This window comes from Bombyx mori, chromosome 8, assembly GCF_030269925.1.
Source record: "Bombyx mori chromosome 8, ASM3026992v2".
Lineage (NCBI taxonomy): Eukaryota > Metazoa > Arthropoda > Insecta > Lepidoptera > Bombycidae > Bombyx > Bombyx mori.
Window position 1 is genome coordinate 6,160,054 of NC_085114.1, and position 22,085 is coordinate 6,182,138.

Sequence of the window (22,085 nt, forward strand, 5' to 3'; positions counted from 1 at the left end):
GGGGTCTCCCTGCCGACACCGATGCGGCAGAGGTAACAAACGCCCTCAAGGAGCTGGGCTTTCCTGCCCGTTATGCCCGGTGCATCCAGGCCAAGAGGGGGAGACAGGGCTGCGTATTTTTCGTGGCTCTGGACCACCTCTCTAAGGGTGACCTCGCCCGGCTGTATTCAGTTAACGAACTGTTATACTTGCCGGGGGTGACGGTCGAGGGATGGCGTCCAACCCGGGGACCTGCGCAGTGTCACCGCTGCCAGGCCTTCGGGCACGCGTCCACGAACTGTCACCGTGCGGTCCGCTGCGTTCGATGTGCCGGCGAGCACATTGTGGCGGACTGCCCGAGGCCAAGGGATGGCCCATTATCCTGCGCTAATTGCCTGAAGGACCACGCCGCCACCGATCGGCGGTGTGTGGTCTACCGCAAGAGGGCCAGGATGATGGGAGTAACCATCCCCCCTCCTGTTCCACCGGTGCCACGGCCCAGGAATGTCCCAGCTCCAGTTGCTCCTGTCGTGTCTGCACCCATTCCTAAGGGGAAGGGGAAGGGGAAAGGGAAATGGAAATCCTCCCAAACCCCAGCCCCTCCCCCTCCTAGTACCTATCCGTCTGTCTCGGTAGTGGAGGCTGGGCCGTCAGCGGCCACGCTGATGGCGCAGGCCAACCCGCCGCGTCAGACCAAAAAGCCCACCCCTACTCCTCGTGGCCGAGCCCCAATTGTAGCTGTCAACACAGCCCACGATACTCGCCAGACAGCTGGCCCAGCCCCTAAGTCCTCGAGAAACAAAAAAAAGAACCAAAAAAAGAAGGAGAGGAGGAAACTAATAAAGAAATTGGCGAGAGAGGAAACTGCCAGAAAAATGGAAGTCGACCAACCGGCGCAAGAGGCTATGGAAGCCAATATAAATGCCGACACCAACCCTCCACAGCTGGAGGGTCAAATCATGCCTCAAACCCAATCTGAAACGTTGGGCAATACTCTGCCCCCTCTTCCTCCCCGCCCTCAGCGCGAGCAGCGCAGCGGTCGGCAGGCCTCACAACCTGTCGGCTTCGCTGCATGGCTTCTCGCGCTCTGGGAAAAATTGTCCGAGGTGGTCTCCGGAGTGATCCGCGAGAGCGCCTCGGGAGTCAGCCCTTTCGGGGCTCTCTTGTCGGGGTTCTACCGAATGATTGCGCAGTTCAATGGCTAGCCAGGAACTGCGCATCATTTATTGGAACCCCGGCGGGGTAAAAACCCGCAAGAACGATCTCTTGGTCCTCGCCCGGGAGTACAACCCTGAGGTTGTGCTCCTGGGCGAGACCAAGCTACGTCCTCGGGATGTGTTCAGGATTCCAAACTACTTCATGTACCGACGTGATGAGGTGAGTCCTGCCGGGACGCCGTTCAGGGGCACTGCGGCGCTCGTCAGGCGAGACGTGGTGCATGATCAGTTGGATTTGCTGGCCTTCACATCGACAAGGTCGATCGGTGTGAGGATCCACACCTCGGGGGGAGATATGCGGGTTTATGCCGCGTATAGACCCCCGGGGCCTGATTTCCACCCCGAGGACATAAGACGGGTCCTGAATTGCGACAGCCGCCCAGCTCTGCTGGTCGGGGACCTCAACGCGAAGCACGTCGTGTGGGGCTCCCGACTTAACTCAGCAGTGGGCAGGCGGCTGTTAGAAGATGCCGATAGGGGCGACTACTCTGTGGTCGGCCCCGACGAACCCACGCACATTCCGACCGCCGCGCAACTCCAGCCCGACGTGTTGGATGTGTGCGTTCATAAGGGGCTACGGTGCCCCTTAACTATTGAGGCACTGTACGACCTGGGTACCCCCCATCTCCCTATCCTGGTCACACTGGGAATGGGGCTCACCCGGGTTACGACCTCGCCCCTACGACCGAAGGTCGACTGGGAGCTCTTTAAGAGACGCCTAGTCGACCTTCCCGCAATTCAGGACCCCAACACCCCTGAGGGGGTCGACGACGCGGCAGTCCGCCTTGTCGACTCCATCAGGGGAGCGATCGACCAGGCGACGACTCTTGTGCCCAGCGGCGGGCCCAGAGGTATACTCCCGGCCCATCTGAAAGCGATTATTCGCCGGAAGAGGGGCCTGAGGAGGCTCTGGGCGACAACTCATTGTCCCAGGATCAAGCGCGAGCTTAATGAGCTGGAAGCGGAGTTGGCGGCGAAGATTAGCTCCTATCGGGGCTATGCGTGGGAGGAACGGATCGATGAGGCCCGTGAGGACCTCTCGTCCGTGTCCCTCCACCGACTTTGCCGCCAGCTCTCAAATCGGCCTGCCCCGACTTGTCCACTCGTGAACGAGAGGGGTAACCGATGCTTCTCGGCTCAGGCCCGCGCCGATGTCCTGGCCGTAATGCTGGAGCGGCAGTTCGCTCCCAACAACTCTGCACCCTCAGAGGCCGCATTCCACCAATCGGTGGAAGAGAGCGTAGCAAGCCTACTCTCCTCCCCGGTGCCACCGTTGGGAGATGGTGATTTCATCACTCCCAGTGAATTGCGCCTCTCCATCAAGCGGATGAAGAGGCGCAAGGCGCCGGGCGAGGACGGTATTCCCTCCCTCGCATTTTTCCACTTCCCCGAAACGAAACTGTTCAATTCCATTCTGTCCACAGGACACTTCCCGGGAACTTGGAAATTGGGCAAGGTTATTGCCCTGCCCAAACCCGGCAAGGATAGGAGAAATCCCTCCAGTTATCGTCCGATCACTCTGCTGTCGCATATGGGCAAGTTGTTCGAGTGGCTGCTGCTGAGAAGGGTGTCGCCGCACATCCTTCTCAGACCCGAGCAATTCGGGTTTCGCAGCGGTCACTCGACAACGCTGCAATTGGTCCGCGTTATGCACCACTTGGCGGATCGGTCCAACGCGCGCCAGTACACGGCCGCAGTCTTTCTCGATATCGAGAAGGCCTTCGACCGTGTCTGGCATGCGGGACTGATCTACAAGCTGTTGCAGAACACGGACCTCCAGCACGCCTATGTGCGACTGCTGGGGTCGTACCTGGAGGGAAGATCCTTCCTTGTCGCGGTCGAGGGCGCAAAGTCGTCGGTGCGCCCAGTCACGGCCGGAGTTCCCCAGGGAAGCGTCCTGGCACCAGTCCTCTACGCTCTCTACACCAACGACATTGTCCTCGCTTGAGGGCAACCTCCAAGCGTGGGAAGCCGACGTGAAGTTGGCGCTCTTTGCCGACGACAGCGCCTACTTCTCGTCCTCTAATTTCCCCTCTGCGGCCATTTCGAGGATGCAGAGGCTGTTGGACCTACTGCCCCAGTGGCTGGACCGATGGAGGGTCGCGGTCAACGTGGGGAAGACCGCGGCTATCCTCTTCGGTCCGGTCCGCACAAGAGTCGTCCCAGGACAGCTCAGTCTCCGTGGAGTCAATGTCGAGTTTAGGCCCAGTGTCCGATACCTGGGAGTCAATATCGACCGGAGTTTGAGGATGACCGCCCACGCCAAGTCGGCGTTGGCGGCCGCCCGCTATGCGAGGTTTCTCCTCCGGCCGGTGTTGGCCTCCAGGTTGCCGACCAGGACTAGACTCAGCATTTACAAGACGTATGTTCGTTCCCGTATCACGTACGCAGCTGCGGCCTGGTATCACCTCATCCCGCAAATCATGCGGGTGAAGTTACAGGCCCAACAGAATCTGGCTCTTCGCACGATAGTCGGAGCAGGGCGTTACGTCAGAAATGACGTAATCGCCCGGGATCTAGATGTGGAGTCGCTCGAGGAGTTCATTCGGAGGCTAGCTCGTAATATGTACGAGCGGGCTGACGGTGGACCCCACGAGTATCTCCACAATATAGCTCCCTTGCACGCCAGACCACCTGATGGTAGGGCGCTACCAAGGGAGCTACTGGAACCCCCGGCTATGGTAAGATAGTCGGCTTAACCGGAGTGATATGGGAATGCTCATAATGAGTGCCCCCATGGGACTGAGCTGTCCACACTCTTCATTTCCCCCCACACTGTTGGGGTGCCCCCCTATGGGGACCCATTTCTATCACCCGTTCGGGTGAACCACTCCCCCTTAAGGGGAGTGATCTACGTCGGTCCCTCCCCGCGACGGTCTTCCCCTTCTGGGGAGCCCCTAGCGGGTGAGCGCCAAACCAGTGCCGCGGCTCCCCCTCTGACTTGTAGAGGTGGGGCCGCGGCATGGGGCTGGTGGCGGGCCCCGGTTTAGTTGCTGACTGCTGCCCTGCTTTGTATATAGTGTATAGTTAGTTAGTTAGTTAGTTAGTAGTTAGTTTATAGTAAAAAAAAAAAAAAAAAAACAATTTCAAGCAGAGGACAGCAGCCGGCGCCGGGGTGACTCCTCCGCGGGCATCACTCCACCCAGGAAAACAACAAGCCCGTCGTATTATATTTAAGTATTTATTTATTTTGTCGATGTGAGTGTGCCGAGCACGCTGCGAACAGTCCCCTCCCATCTCGTCCTGCATCCATATCACCCCTGCCCTATGTGGCAGGGAGCTTCGTCCCGGGCAGTGGGGATTGCCCCGAGGCCCGTTCCGTGCCCCCGAAAGGGGGTACGACGACCCCTTCTTCTTCACAAGAGGTCCTGCCACCAATCAATAGCGGATATCTAAGTCATAGTTCTTTAGGGTTAAACTGATTTCTTAAAACTAATTAAAATAGATTGAAATTCGCCTTTATTGCAATTCTAATATTACGTCCTTGTATGCTCATATAGCGTAGATATCGAAGCTCGAACGGTCATTCGTTCTGAGCTCACCGTATTGTTTACTTTCAATAGACAATGATTAATAACGGTCTATCTATTGCGAACTAGCCGGAGAACTTATTCCTAAAGCATGGTCCCTATAAAACCATTTTAAGTGTGTTCCAAAATTCAGTAGCGTCGTTCAAGACATCCTATTATTTTATTCTACCCTTTCAATTCGAAATAGTATCTGTATCTAATTATATAACTCTTATAGAACTTAGTTATGAAGTTGTTCCTATCTTCTAACTACGCACTTCAAAATTGTTGTCCAAAATTAAATCTATGTTACGATTGTGTCAGTAAAATTAATTGCTTAGAGAGTTTGTTGCTTCTTCATCAGTTTCTGTTTCTTCCATAACATACAAAGCAACATCTAAAAAGTATTTACTATCTTCAAAGGCAGACAGAGTCTTCAACACGACTGATTATGTGCTGCTTTTTTTTGTTTGATGGGTGGATGATCTCACGGCCCACGGTGCTAAGTAGTTATCGGATTCAAGCGACCTCAACAACGTAAATACCACAAACCACATTGAGACATGGATCTAAGTACCTCGGTATTGCAGTATAACGGCTTGCCCACCCTTCAAGCTGAAGCGCATTACTACTTCACGGCAAAAATAAACAGGGTGGTAGTAACTAATGCTGCGGGTCTACAAGTCATCCTACCACGAGTGATTACGCAAATTTATAATTTTGCGGGTTTGATTTTTATTACACGATGTTATTCCTTCACCGTGGAAGTAAATCGTGAATATTTGTTAAGTACGTATTACATTAGAAAAATTGGTACCCGTCTGCGGGATTCGAACACCGTTGCATCGCTAGATACGAGTGCACCGGACGTCTTATCCTTTAGGCCACGACGACTTCATTGGCTATGTGCTTGTATGCCTACAAAAATATAAAATTATAAATTAGATAATTCTAATATTATTCCTTGACCGTAATTCGTGAAAATTTAGTTGCTGCCTCCGGAATTCGAACATCGGCAAATTCGCACTGGTCGAAACGAACTTGACGTCTTATCTTTCAGGCCAAATCGTCGACCTCACCGACAACAAAAGAGTTGAGTGTGATCATTTTTGTTTCTAGACTGAATTAAATTGCATCTTTCAAGTCATGTTTGAATAGGCCCACCAAAAAAGTACACAATTTAGTGTGAAGGTTAGTTACATACAATTTCATTTCAATTGCGAGAATTCCGAGCGCTATGACATGTCCTTCTTCAAACGAGGCTTGTGGAGAGTATTAAGCGGTAGGCAGCGGCTTGGTTCTGCCCCCGGCATTGCTGAAGTCCATGGGCAACGGTAACCACTCACCATCAGGTGGGCCGTATGCTCGTCTGCCTACAAGGGCAATAAAAAAAAAAAAAAAAAAAAAAAAAAAAAAAAAAAAAAAAAAAAAAAAAAAAAAAAAAAAAAAAAAAAAAAAAAAAAAAAAAAAAAAAAAAAAAAAAAAAAAGACTTATATCTCAAGGTGGGTGGTGCATTTACATTGTAGATGTCTATGGGCTCCAGTAACCACTTAACACCAGGTGGGCTGTAAGCTCGTCCACGCATCTAAACTATAAAAACAAAAAAAATGTACCTAATAGCACCTTTATTGATCGGGAGCATACAAATTGACGTATGCCTCAATATAAGCGGGGTATGCGTATTGTGAACTATTACCTACTCAAAGTAAGAATGATACCATAGTCTTTTATTCTACTAATTTCTACTTTCACTTGTAACCTGCCTGTCGTCCCTAATTCATTTATGGCCATAGGAATACAAAATATTATAATCCGAAATCATATTTAATTAAAACCAAAATTGAACAATTTAAGAGCATTGTTCAGAACCTGCGTATATAAATATTGTTATTGTGCTAAAGAGGTGTGCACCCCCGGGACATTCATCAATCATAATTTATTACCCCCATTGTTATCGCGGCTCTGAATAATCGTTCATATCCGAAACACCTTCCTTCAGTCGCGTACACACTGGGGAGACGAAAGGTCTAATATACATCTATAAAGTCGTTTCCGGCCTTCCATTGTTTGTAAAGTTTGTTTCTAGGCCTTAAATTATTATTCGGCACGCACTATGCGGTACCGCGGGTTTTGTGGAGTCGGAATAGTGGAGCTCGATTGGGCTTAGTCGGTAGTTGGTTTTGCGGGGCGGATGCTTCGCGCGCCTTTTTCAAGGTGTAGTCTCTTGGGAGGAATTGGGGGAGATGGAGGACCTCAGTCTTCCTCTCCTCCCTCTTCTCCTCTGGAAGCGCCGGAGTCCGACAAAACTCAGTCTATTACCCCCCTCAACGTCTTCTCCTTGAAGAATGTGCAATTTTTGAAATAAATTTGACTAATCTTGAAATATGAAAAAATTTAGTGGAAATCAAGTTTATAAAATAATGCTAAAAACATCTGACGTAGATTTTTCTGTGTGTATATAAACAAATAAATAAAGTAGATGTCCAATAAAACGTAGACAACATGAGAATATTAAAAAAATATCCCTATAAATTAACGACCGATACATTTAGAACGATACGATCTAGCCTGTCTACCTAATTAGCTTAATTATTGATAAGTAGAGCCATTTGTTACAGGATTATTTAAAGTGCAGTTAATTAACAGGGAAATTTTCTGCAAAAAGCTCGCTGCATTTAAAAGCTACGGAATTTAATTCATCGAAAGGTAGTGTCTACAATATTAATGAGCATGAAAGCTGAATTCAATACTCCGCGACAGTTCACAATATATTTGCAAAATATATTTTTGTTTTGAAATTTATTATTTAAACTGAAACTGAAAATCGCGATAAGGACTTATCAAATAAAAATATTTGACTATCATTCATTACTCACAATAAGGGCAACAAGGGTATTCACAGCATAAAGACCGAAAAAAAAACCAAAACGCAATAGAAAAAAGGAAAATAGGACTAAAAAGGAAAAAAATAAACAAATATAAAAAGGAAATACCAAACAAACAACTAAAATCGAGTTGATTAGCGTATGGCAGGAGAAAAGAAGATATTGACAAGACTGATAGCACAATAGTATACCAATCAGCAAAATAACCACAGATTGTCAGAGGTGGGATGAATGTTTTTTTTTTTTTTTTTCCTACCTAAGCTGATAGCCCTAGCGGCTATGTCAGCGTAACCCTAACTTTAGTAGGTGAGCTCACGGGGCTCAAACCTGACGATGTTGCTAACACGAACCCTAGCAAGAGCCGTGCTTCGCAGAATCTACCACCGGATCGGAAACGCGACCCACTGAGAAGATCCGGCGAGAAACTCAGTGGGCTGTGTCTGAGAGTTAGTTTACTCGTCGAGCCCTTCGTCGCAAGCGACGGGTTCGACGAGAACGGTGACCGGTGCTTGAAGTACCTAAAAGCACCGTTAGTGGATCGGGAGGATCCGAGATGACGTGTGGGATGAATGAACTGAAATTACATCAGGAAAATAACAATATGGACTCGTATAGCAAAGACAGAACGGAATGGAAAGCACTAGAAGAATCCTTTGTCTAAAGACAAACTGAACTGAGTTAATTGAGATCTGATCGTCTGCGGAAATTTATTTTTTATGGATTTGAAATACCTTCAGCATTTAAACTAAAAACAGAAAACTATGAAAGAAGTATTTTTTTCTAACTACCTTACTTTTAGGTTAAGGTGGATACAATAAGATGGACACAACCAAGTCGATTAGTTGAATAATGTTTGGTATTCAGGAATTTCATCTATTTGTTTTTCCTAAAAATAAAATATAGTTTAGATTTTTAAAATCTCTTGCGATTAATTGAATTTGTAGGTGTTATAATATAAAATGCTGAAACTGTATTTAATAACCTGCACTTTTTCATTATTTAACGAAAGCAAAGGAAATTGCGATCAATTGATAACTCGTATTTATCACAGAATCGCTTCGATTGAATAAGGCGACCACCAAACTATCAATTTACAATGATATTAATATTCAATATAATAACACGTTTAAGGTGCTGGTGGTGCTGCCCCGCTTTTGTAGCGCATCAGGGATGTTTGCAGTCGCGCACATAGATTGTTTTTACGCTACCATGCGTAAGAGGTGTGCATCTCTGGTAAGCAGAGTGAGGGCCAGCTCCAACAGTATCCTGAGCATGATCGCAAACAGGCTGGACTGTGTATACATGGGTCGCTGTGGTGCCATCTCCCATGGGATGTTACGACAGTAATTCATTGTGATGTAAATATAACTACTAACATAGGTCTAAGTCTTATTAACAATTTATATGAGTCATGGTTACTTGCAATAAAAACATTATTATTATTATTATTATTATTAATTTTTGATGTGAAACATCTATAGCCGCACGTAAAACTGATTTCTGGCGTGGCGACGCATGCCGTGGCGACGCGTCGCCACGCTATATGATGGTATATATTATATACAGTCTAAATGCAGTCGTGTGTACGGTGTGGCGTCGCCATGCGCAATCGACTGTGCGATTCTCTCCCACTCGATCCGGCGTTAAGCCATCTCTCTCGCTACACTGAGCTCGGATACCTATAGTGTATACTCCGTAAAGTATACAGTGTTGTTTACTACAGTACACATAACCTGTGTTTTACTTGAAAACAAATTATTTTTTCGTAATATTTTATTTTATCATTATGACATATTTAGTTCCTATACAATCTGTTCTTTTCTGCATATTACTTTTACAAAATAATGTCGATGTTTCACATCTGCCAGGCGTCCAGTGACGGCTCACATTTTTTTATAAACACTTCAAGTTTTTAAGCTTTGTCGTATTTTTGTATCGCCTTTACAAGTAGACGAATGAGAATACGGTGCACCAGATGGTAAAAGCACCGACGCTCATGCACATCAGCAATGCTATACCTGTCTATAATATCGAATTGAATTCCGGTTTATCATAATAAAACGAAAGCAATAAACGCCTGATTCAAATACTGATAACTCATGTATTGGTGACCGAGAGAATAATAAGACATGACAAGAATAAGACAAGACACGGCTTCGGCCTTACGATCAAGAACAATGTAGACGTGGCTTCGACCTTTCTCCAATTATCACCTACAAGACCTGCCTGTATGGACCAAAGTCCTTTGCCTTTCCCATTAGGGATAAATTAATATCATCACCATCATCATGTATCGATATTCCTTAAACATTTTTATTTAATGTCTATAGATTGCCTAAATTCCACAGCCATCGAGCTGGCAGTGTGAACGCGAGACGCGAAGACCTTTCGTCCCCCGTTATATGCAAGCAAAGGAAATTGGATTTTTCTTTATTCTTCGGGTAACTTGATATTGTGTGAATTATGGAAATTGGCCGACTAAATTGTTGATTTATTGGCGGCGATCCACGCTATTCTTTATCCCCATTGTTTAGATACTTTATAATAATCTATATATTAATACGTGAAGCAAAAACTTTGTACCCCTTTTTACGCAAATTGCGCGGACGGAGGAGTATGAAATTTCCTACATTTGTAGAGAATATAGAGAGGGAGTGCAGAATGCTAATATTATTATTTAAAAAAAATGCATTAATAATACATTAATTCAATAAGAAAAACATTACACACACTACCATGTATTTGACACACCCACATGTATGTCAAACTTTAAACTGTCAAACTTTTGTCATTGCATTAAAGTCTGTAGTCAAAATGAGAATAGATTAATATTGTTTATTTTCATTAATATTTGTCTATAGTGTAGTCTTGGCGAAATCTGTCATTATAGAAGTCTTTGACAATAGAATCTTAATAATGTTCAAAGCTATGTATAATTTCAATTAATTATAGTTGAATTTCGACAACAGAGAGACCCCTAGTAAAATATAAAAAATACAGATTTATGTAAAATGTGATTAATTTTTTAACATAATTTGTTTTTTTTCCTACCTATTCGTTGGTAGTCTAAAGGGCTATTCCAGCTTACACCCGGAGGGGTAGGTGAGCTCATGGGCTCAACCTGAGAGAGTTTGCTAACACTAGCCCTAGCAAGAACAGTGCTTCACCGAATCTACCACCGGATCGGAATCGCGACCCACTGAGAAGATCTTGCGAGAAACTTCGTGGGCTATCATTTGCAATGAAAAGCGTGGTTTCGCGTTTTGTGTGCCAATAAGAACCATAGACTTTTACAATCTTTATTATCTAACTGTTAGATTTAATAAAAAGGAAAGTTATTATAATATAGTATAGTTGATAAAGTGTAATACATTACTTGAAGGGCTATAAGCATATCGACAAAGGCAAGTTTGTAGAGCTCGTCAAATCGATATTCGCAGCCACTCGTTATCGAGTTACCTTGTTATTTATCCGATATAAGCTAGAATAAACCTTATCATTCCGAGTTATTGATATAACATAGTTTGTTATTGCTTATACGTAAATGTAAATAAGCTTTGTCAAATACAATAATAAGGGCTATTTTCCCATCGCACGTCCAGGTTTGTGAATGGAACAAAATAAGTTAGTAGCTATATTATATAAAATAAACTTAAAACAAATAAAAGGAATCCGTCCGACGGGGGACACATCAAAGGAAAAACAAAATTGTTATTTTTATTTAATTCCGAGCATTTTCATATCTACCTTTTAAACCTTTTCTGGACTTCCACAAAAAATTCAATACCAAAATTAGCCGAATCGGTCTAGCCGTTCTCGAGTTTAGCGAGACTAGCGAACAGCAATTCATTTTTATATAAACTTATATAGATAGATAGATAGATTAGCCTGTCCTATTTGTCTATATAACGTAATTGTTCAATGTAATTTGGAACAATTTCAAGAAATATGATTAACTTGAAAATTAGAATAAATATAAAGAAGCGATGTTAATACTATATTTTTTGCGCTTAGACCAGGTTTTGTGATTTTGAGGTTTAATTCGGCTTGCCGCTCGCCGCGTACTTTTTGTTTTTAAACTATTTTTACTCTCTTTGGTACTTGCAAAATGTCTTAAAAATTTCAATCTTGAAATATTTTTTAGATAAGGTTATACTTAGAATTTTGAATAAATAATAATAAATAATTATAATTAATTCTTATTTTATTCTATGGTTTACTGCAAATATATTCTGATAAAAGTTGTGATTAATAAAAAAATCTGTCTATTGATAATTATACTACCGAAATGTTTACGTACAGATTTTTTTAAAGTATTGCTTAAATAAAGCATATATGTTTTTTATTGCGTAGATGCTTTTACCAGGTCCTAGTTTCATCTTGAGTGGTTACAATTTGTACTCCGCCACCATTTATCTTGAGACACGAAGTGGACTTGAAAAACGGCATTTGCCCTTTTCAAATCAATATTACTGGAGGTAGGACCTCTTGTGAGTCCGCACAGGGAAAATATCCAACACCCTGCCTATTTCTGCCGTGAAGTAGTTATGCGTTTCGGCTTGAAGGGTGGGACAGCCGTTGTAACTATACTTGAGACGTTAGAACATATATCTCAAGATGGGTGGCACATTTACGTTGTAGATGCCTATGGGCTTAGTAACCACTTAACCAGGTGGGCTGTGAGCTCGTCCACCCATCTAAGCAATAGAAAAAAAATGCTTTACAAAACGCACTCTCATTACGCAACGTGAGTCCCGCTTTTGCGCTCGCAACGTAAAAAAATAGACATATCTACACAAATATGCCATATGTGCTGTGGAAAACTACAAAAACAGAAGTAGTGAAGTGAATATGACGAAACGAGATATTTCTTATCATCAATAAGTAATTAAATTCAATAAAAGTCTTTTCTCGACTTCTTTCTGTGGTAACCACTTTCCACCAGATCGATCGTATGCTCGTCTGTTCATAGCTCTGTAGGTATTATGTTTTATATGGCGTAATTAACATAACTAGAGGTCCCGCAGTAGTCGAATTTCGACTATAATTAATTGGAATTGTAAGTTTGTACACTATTATGATTGTATTTTATACTTCTATAATCACAAATTTTGCCAAGACTACACTATAAAAAAAAAGGTAACAAAGACAAACAATATTAAATTTAATCTATTCTCAATTTGACCACACACGTCAAGAACAAAAGTTTGACAATAAATAGTATGCATGCGTGTGTGCGTCAAATACATGGTCTACATACCATGGTCTACATACATGTGTGTAATGTTTTCTTTATTGATTTAATGTATCTTTTATGCATTATTTAAAAAAAATATTATCTTTGTGCACTTATTCTCGATATTCTCTATAAGTGTGGAAAATTTAACACTCCTCCGTCCGTGCAATTTTCGTAAAAAGGGATACAAAGTTTTTGCTTCACGTATTAATATATAGATTATAATCAAGCACTCAAAACAAGCAAAACAGTTGGTACCTATACACATTAGACGCATTTTCGGTTTAAATATAACAACACTGATTTTTAATCAAACTTTTACAATAAAAGTCTTTTACGTCAACAGCTATTCGGCGTTCTTAACTTAGAATCAACAATTCAAATGTTCGTTACCGTACTATTGCATTGCTTCTGACCGAATTTATACTCTAGTTAGAGGTCTACCCCGGAGGCTGCACCATCTGTTTCTCAATTTAATTTTAGATAATAAAAGTAAAACTATATTAACTAACAAGATTTTTTAATGACAATTTTTTAAACGTCTGTCACAGATAAATTCAACGAAACCAGATTGAAATTAAGTTTACACAATTTAAGCCGCAAACTAGACTTAGTATACAAAAAAAGGGTGCGTGTACTTATGTACGCGCTTAAGAAGTTATACTTTATCTTTATTAAATTTATTTCTTTTTTTTATTTAAATTTTAATCAATTTGAAAAAAAATCGATTAAACAACATCCTCAAACACGCATATTGGACATCCCTTTTCTTGACATCGTATAAATTCGGTAATTCTCGGTACGGTTCGGATAGTTCACCTGCGGCTATATTGAAACTCGCCAAGTTACGTCGGTCGTATTGTAATGAGCGATTTAGTGGGCAACTTCATTCTGTTAATTTTGTGTCACGGTGCGCGCGCATCGTAAAATTTCACTCTCATTTTTTCATAACGCGCCTAAAGAAGTATAACTTCAAAAACTGCAATTATAATGTTGATATGTAATGATATCTGAAATATTTAAATTGACAATCAGTTGATTTAGTTGATTCAGTGAAATAGTCGAACGGCAGACAGACTGTCACTTAAATGTCCTTTTGAAAATTAAAATAAACAAATATTTTGACATGGAAAATAACTGCAAACATTCCGATTCGACAAATGATGCTGAGGAAGGGGAATTTTTTATATTAAAGACGGTTACGAAAACCCACTTTTTTTTTCTCAGTTTCATTCATCAATCGGGAGATAAGTTCGACAGATTTCCCTTCAATATTCAAAGTTAAAGGAACGTAAAGTCGCAAATAATTTGTGTGATACTTAAAAAACAGCGTTATCTATCATACGGACTGTCAAAGTGAAAGGAAGTTCATTGAAAAACCTGAGATATATTTTGTTCGAACGAGGTATTTGCTAGACGTTTACTTAAATTATAATCTTAAGGAAGAGCTCATAATTTTCTGAATATGCGAAACTAATGATAATAACGTGTAGTGTGATTTAAGGGATTTTATGATCTGATAACTAAGACCTTTAAGTCATGTCTTATTTTAATTTATATTCTTATTTTGATGAAAAATGATAATATTATGAAGATTATTAATTTGAGACATTAATCGACTGGGATGAAATTAAATGAAATGAGATGAGATGATATGGGATGAAATAAAATCACAGTAAAATGATGGTCATTTACTGAGATTTTTTCAGTGGACTTTTTAGAGGATCCCGAGAAGTACTTCCAGCGGCTTTGTTTAATTTTCCCACATTTGTGCACTTTCACAGATATTAAACCCGTGTAGTGTGAGTAGTAGATTTAACAATATAAGAAGTATAAGATGGGAGAAGATTATTGCAAACAAATATTTCAAACAAATTTGTTTCTGTCATTTTCTGGGTACCTCTGTACTATTATAAACCTAGACCTCGGAGATGAATTGGCTAGAATACAATAAAAGCTAATAACATTTTGATACTTTCAGTTCGAAATGCTAAAAAATCGTGCCGTACCTAGCGCAAAAATATACACAAATATTAAATGCTGTATATGTCAAAAAAGCATTCATCCTAAAAACCACACATAAACTTGATAGAGCCAAACTGAATTGCGTAGCCGCCGTGAATTAGTTATCTCCACCTCAAACAATCTTAAGATACCCAACGCCTCGTTTCGAGCTCACGAGCCCGTCACGGGTACATAATTATTAACTAGACACCTAAAATTAGGGCGCGCCAACTTCGAGATAACCCACATCACGGAGTCAGCTCGTGACGTATGCCTACAGGATAACTTATCAATATTCAATGTGCCGAACTGTGTGGGTAGTTTGCTCGTGAGCAGCTTAAATTCAGATTACAATTTTCGCATCATCGAATTCTTCAAACTAAAAAGTATTACGAAGAACTGCAAAAAAATCTTTCAAGTAATGTCCTTATTTGAACAAAGTAATGATACGAACGGTCCTTACATACCTTATGACATATCATCCTAATTAAAAAAAAATGAACGGAAATTTCATTCGTTCAAATCAGTTCAATTATATCAAAAATACATAAGAACATCGAATCGAATTCGCTAATATCCAAGCTATTTGTAAAAATATTGAGATATTGGCACGCCATAACTGTTCAACAAGTTACCAAACGATACATAAAAACGGCACAGTATTAAGATGTCTACGTAAAAACAATGTAAATCCGAAACAAAACCGCAATAAGCTCTGTCTAGATATAAAGCATTGTGTTAAATATTATTAAGTAAATCTGTGTTCATCTAAACAAAACCGCAATAAACTCTGTCTAGATATAAAGCACTGTATTATATATAATTTATAATTTTTCGCATATGATATGCGAATACATCAAACCCAGTTGACCATTTGAATGGTATGTAAATTAATTATGCCTGAAAAAAATCTTACATTATATTGTCAGCTCATACTGGTTTGTAATAAACAACAATAAGTATGTAGGAAAACGAAAAAGGGAATGATGTTCCACAGAGAGGTTGATATTGCTCAGTAGACGGATGACCCCAATGTTGTTGTTAGGAACATATATGCATGTATATTGCATATCTTATCCTATCTTAATCCTTAATGCTATTCGGACTTTTTGTCTCATTTCTTCTGTTCTGTGATACCTACCGCTATAAGTAATTATGATACATACTTTATGATACTTATAAAGATCTTTGTTTGTGTGTTTAATTTATATTTCAATGCACTTATAATTTTTTAGTCTGCACTACATCTGGTTGACCAGCAGATAATGCCTTAGCCATTAAGACCGCCAATGTATATAAGTAAATGAAGTGCAGTAAATAAAAAATAGATAAAAAGTTGCACAGCGTGGCAAAATCTTTCCAAATATCGTAGTATATCTATGCGGCTTCCTAAAGTATCACCACGCCATTTCTTACCATGAGCGTTGGAATAGGCGACTAAAGGATTGACAGGAAAATAGTTAGCATTGTTTTTTGAATATTATACCAGCGTTCGTACTTTAATAAATGGTTCTGTAAGCCCGAATAGGTAAGTTCCACTATTCTGCCTATTTATGCTGGCCTCTGATAATCAATTAACACAGGATGAGGTGCTAGTTTAAGTACTGGCGGTGCTTAGGATTTTTCTTAGTCGTAGTAATACTTAATTCAAACAATCTCAAATAATAAAAACATTTTAAATAATACCAAATGTTTTAAAGATAGCATACGCGTAACAGCTTACTACTTTATCTTTATTATCATCCACAAAATCAGGTCTGATTCAAATCTTAGAAATTAATTTAATATAAAACTTGTCAGATCCTAGAACTTAGGTTAAATTGAACAAATTACATGAAAAAAAAAGAAGCCAAGTGCTTACTTAAGCCATGGCCTTTAACTCAAGTAAATGCTTGACTTGTTATTTTTACTTGGCTTGTTAACAGGGCTTTGGGGCTTGAGTCAATCACGAGCTTCAAAAGCCCTCAGATCTGTGAACAACTGTTTGAAAAACAAATTATTTTCAAACTCAATTTAAGTTCTTTTATAACTGCATTTCTCTCACAATAATTTATTTTTTTAATCTAAATTAAGAAAAAAAACTAATAAACTGTATCTAAGATATTAATATATGTCTAGGCTCTGAAATAAAATAATTTTGTTTTTTTTTTTTTTTTTTTTTTCCCTACCTATGCTGATAGCCTTGAGAGGCTATTTCAGCTTCGCCCTAACGTTAGTAGGTGAGCTCGCGGGGCTCAACCGGAGAGTTGCTAACACTGACCCTAGCAAGAGCAGTGCTTCGCAGAATCTACCACCGGATCGGAAACGCGACCCACTGAGAAGATCCGGCGAGAAACTCAGTGGGCTGTGTCTATGGGTTAGTTCGCTCGTCGAGCCCTTCGTCGCAAGCGACGGGTTCGACGAGGACGGTGACCGGTGCTTGTGGTGCCTAAAAGCACCGTTAATGGATCAGGAGGATCCGTAATGACGTGCTTTGGGCGACGTCGACGGTTTACCATTCGGTCTACTGGGTCGGGTATGTAATTTCCAGCGGCTACGATGAGAGGGTTCTCATGTCGTGCCGCCTTCTCAAAATGGCGCAGTGATGCCGACTGTAGATACTTACTAAGAGAGTCGAGCTCCAGGTCATCGTGGAGATCCACATTCCTAAGGAACCATGGTGCTCCGACGGCTATCCTGCAGAATCGTGATTGAATAACCTGAAGGGATTTCAAGTGGGTGCGGGCTGAGTGAGCGAACACTACGCTTGCATACGTCATGACGGGGCGTATACAAGTTTTGTAGAGAGTTACCTTATTGCGGAGGGACAGTTTGCTTCGACTACAAAGCATTGGATAGAGTCGTCCTAGAATAAACGCGGCGCGGTCGCGTACCGTTTTTATATGGGGACGGAATGTCATCCCTCTGTCGAGGGTGACGCCTAGATATTTGACCTTCGAGACCCACGGTATGGGCTGGCCAAAGAGAGTGATGGGACTAACGGCGGAGGTGTTTGCGCGCCTACTACGGAGTGGGATGCTCGAAGTGATGTTCGGAGGGCGACCCCTTTTGAAGAGCACCGCTGCGCTTTTCGTGGGGTTGATGTCTATTCGCCACTTCCGGAACCACTGTCCCATGGTGGCTACTGCGATCTGGAGTCGCCGATGAAGCAGCGACATCTTCCTACACGAGTAGTAGATAGCCGTGTCATCGGCGAAGAGCGCTAGATGGGTCTCCGGAGACCGGGGTATATCATTGATATACAAACTAAATAATAACGGGGAGAGCGCGGAGCCTTGCGGGACTCCGGCAGTCAGTTGACGGGGACGAGAACGAGTTCCCTCTACTCGATATCGAAACGAACGGTTCGACAAGAAGTCTCGTATGATGAGCACGAGTCTGTCTGGCACTCCCATGTTGTACAGTTTGTAAATTAAACCGTTGTGCCAGACTTTGTCGAACGCCTTCGCGATGTCGAAGAAGAGGGCGCCGGTCGGGATTTGTTTACGCCTATTTAGTCCTATCAGAATGTGCTCCGTGAGGCGGTGCACTTGTTGTACGCACGAGTGTTTAGAGCGGAATCCGAACTGTTCGTCTATGAGAATTTTGTTCGCGGTAACAAAATCCCAGAGGCGTTTCCTAAGGAGCTGTTCGTAAATTTTTCCTATCGTCGAGAGGAGACTAATCGGACGGTAACTAGAAGTTTCGTTTGTCGGTTTGCCCGGCTTATGTATACCGATAACGTTCGCTTCTTTCCACACCGCGGGAAAGATGCAGTGCGTCATAGCGGCATTTAAAATTGTAGCCAACATTGCTATCAGTTGGACTGGCAAGAGTTTTAGCGCGCGGTTATGGATGCCGTCGGAGCCGGGTGCCTTCCTAGGTTGGAGGTTGTGGATCGCGTCTCTAACTTCGTCAGTAGTAATGGGGGGTAACGCGTCCGAGGGCGGCAGGGAAGCTCTGCGCTCGACCTCCCTGTCGACTAACTCGGTGTGTTCGGGGTCCGCGTGTTGAGTGCTGGTGGTGCACTGTTCTTGCAGTGCATCGGCCAGCAGCTCAGCCTTGTCATCGTCATCGAATGCCGGTGGTTGGCCTGAAGGGCGTACGAGGGGAGGCATAGTAGCGGTAGTTTCGGATTTGAGAGTCCTAGCTAGTCGCCAGTATGCTTGGTGGGAGGGCGCGAGTTGTTCTAAATAACTATGCCAATTATCGTTACGCGCGTCGCTTAAGCGGGAGTGGACTTCGCGTTGTAGACGACGCATCTGAATCCGGTTTGAAGGCGTGGGAAGACGATCGTAGGCCCGGATTGCCGCGTTCCTAACTCTTAAGAGATTCCTAAGATCGGGGGACAGTCTGATGCGGTGGAAGCTGTCCTCCACATCGACTTCTTTTGAAGATCTAATGATCGCGGAAGAGATGTGATCGGTAATGATGTTTATGGATTCGACGGTGTCCTCGGGGGATGGATTCGAATCCGGGCCGTAAGGGAGGATTGGCGGAGCGGCGTCGGCTAGGCACGTGCCCAGCTTATTCCAATCCACCATGGTCCTCGTAACAGTGACTGGGTTGTGAGGGCGACCGAGCTGCATAACGACAGGTCGGTGGTCTGAGTCGAGCTCTGACATTGCTTCGATGGAACGCAAGCGCAGAGTTACGTTCCTAAGCAATGCCAGGTCTATAGTGCTCGGACGGAGCGCGATGTTATACGGATAACATGTTGAAGTTGGGGGACCGACTATTTCAAAGGTGAGGTCGTCTATAAACGCGTCGAGACGCCTACCGTTAACGTTTGTACGATGGCAGTTCCACCTAGTGTGGTGGCAATTTAAATCGCCTGCCAGGATGACGGAGTCTCCCATGCCGAACAGTGACTCGATGTCACTGCTCAGGAGGGGCTTGTCCGGGGGGAGATAAACGGATGCGATGACGATCGGCTGGTGTCCCGTCAGCGAGATACGGCACACTGACGCCTCGATATGTGAGAGCGAGGGAGTATCGAGAGGGACAACGTGCAGGGCCCGCCTATAGTAAATGGCAGTCCCGCCTTTGGAGGCGGTGAGTCTGTCATTCCTAACCATGACGTAATTCGCGACTTTCGGGTCGCGACGCGAGGGCTTCAGACAGGTTTCCTGCACTAATAGAATATCTACAAGATTATCGCGGAGGAATTCAAAAATTTGATCGCGTTGCCGCGCGAGTCCGTTAGCATTATAGAATGCTAACGTAAGGGAATACGGTTTTTCTCTACCTTTTTGCGCCATTGGTTACCGGTAAAGATTTTTTTATAACGTACGCGACACGGACTCGTAGACGTCCATGTGATCGAATGCGGCCGCGAGCCGCTGTTCGGGGGTTACCGACCTACGTATCGCGTCTGCGAACGATCGCAGACGGTCGAAGTTCACCGCAGTGACGAAGTCACGCACGAGCGCGAAGTCGTTGACGGCAGAGGGTTGCGGGGGACGGAACGCGGGCGCGGGGCGAGGTGCGAGCAGGGGCTGGGGCGCGGGGCGTGTCACGAGCGGGGGCGGGGGTGCGGTTTCCGTTCCCGCCTTCGTATACGGCAGCGGCTTTTTCCACGCCGAGACCGTGGGAACTGCAGCCGGCACGAAGGCGGGTTTCGGCACTGAAGGTGCCGAAGTCTTTGGGCCGACGGTTCGCGGAGCTGGGTGGGTTGGGCGTTTTCGCGGAGCCCTGGGACATCCACGGTAGTTCGCGGGGTGCCCTTGCTTAAGGCATAGGACACAGCTGGGAGGTTCGGTCGCGGTTTCCCTATCTCTAACGCAATCTATCGTAGCGTGATCGCCGAGGCATTTCACGCAGCGGGGGCGCGCGTGGCAATTACGCGCCGAGTGGCCATAGAGTTGGCACCTGTAGCACTGCCCGGGAGTGCCACGCTTATGGGGGGCTTCGATCGAGATCCCGGATAGGCCGCAAATTGTCGTGAGACATGCGATCTTCTTTTTGGCCTCCGGGGTGGGTTCTAGAGCTACCAGGATCATGTTGTAGGGCTGCTTGCCCCGCCCACTGTGCATCCGGTGCACGCTAACTAACGGGAGGGACTGAGCGGTCAGATCCTCCTTTATGTAATCGATGTCTAACTCCTTAGGGACTCCGCGTATCACTACGCGGAGCTCGCGGTCCTCCTGAAGAGCATAGGTGTGGAAACCTATGTTCTCCTTTCGGAGGTATGAAGAGAGGGCCCTATGGTCGCCCGGCGTTGCGACCTTTATCTGAATCCCATGCGCGACGTTACGCGCATGGGTGTAATTAATTTTGTTGGCCTGAAGGGCCTGAGACACGCGATTCCACGCTGTCTTCTCTTGAAGTATCAGCGGGGGTGGGGCAGCTACTTTAGGAGCGGGCGCGGGCTTGGGACGCGGCGGCGGGGTTACGCGGCGAGCGGAGTCCGACTCCGGTGTCACGACTACCTGCGGGCGGGAGGCGGTCGCGGATTTAGTATGCTTCGTCGTGGAGCTCCGGGACTCCACGGCGCGAGAACGCTTTTTACCGCGCGTTACGGTTTGGAACCCATCCGAGGTTCCAGGCTGAGGGCTTGACGCGGATTCGAAATCCATCTCCGATTCGGTATCGGAGCCTGAACTCGAAACGATCGAGGTCGCGACGGACGAAGCGCGCGATGACGTAAACGACGCGGGCGCGGGGGTGGGGGTTGCGTTAGGCGCTATGTGAGCCGCATCGTCGGAACGTGCGCTCGAACTTAACGCGGCGGCGGGGGGCGCGCGGCGTGCCTCCGAGGCACGTTTGAAATACGCGGCGACGGACGCGGGGGGGGAGGGATTGCCACGAGAGGCCCTATATGCCTGATATTCGGCCCTAATTGTCGGGTACCTTTCCCGGAGGAACCCGACAAAATCACTGTCACTGACACTATCACAATCTTCTTTCATCTTCGGTCTTCTTGCCCAGGGGGGGCGGCCCCGGGACTTTTGTTGAACTCGCCGAAAGGCGAGGCCCCGGATAGGATTTGTAACCCCCCTGTGCTGCAGGACAGCAAGGAGCAGGGGGGGGGAATGCCTATGCCGTGAAAACGGCAATCGGCGGGGAAAAGGAAAGGAACCCGCTCGGGCTGTATAGTGCTACAGCAGGCAGAATCGCGAGCGGGGGTCTAGTCTTGAAAAAGACTGTTGTTTTGGGAAGGGTTAGGAAATCGCTAGCCTGTGAGTGCCACAGGAAGCCTGATCGTAGCGATTGGTTGCCTTGAAAAAGACAGTTGGTATAAGGTGGGTATTCACGGTCACAACACTATCACGC

General features: G+C 44.6%; 1 protein-coding gene across 1 annotated transcript in view; it reads left to right on the forward strand.

Moving 5' to 3' along the window:
- The first annotated feature begins 431 nt into the window (after nucleotides 1-431).
- Nucleotides 432-22,085, forward strand: part of LOC119628823 (ESX-1 secretion-associated protein EspI-like) — a 37,112-nt gene continuing 15,458 nt past the window's right edge. The window contains exon 1 of the mRNA XM_038012575.1: nucleotides 432-1,121. Coding sequence (XP_037868503.1) covers nucleotides 432-1,121 — 690 coding nt within the window. The remainder of the gene's footprint in view (nucleotides 1,122-22,085) is intronic.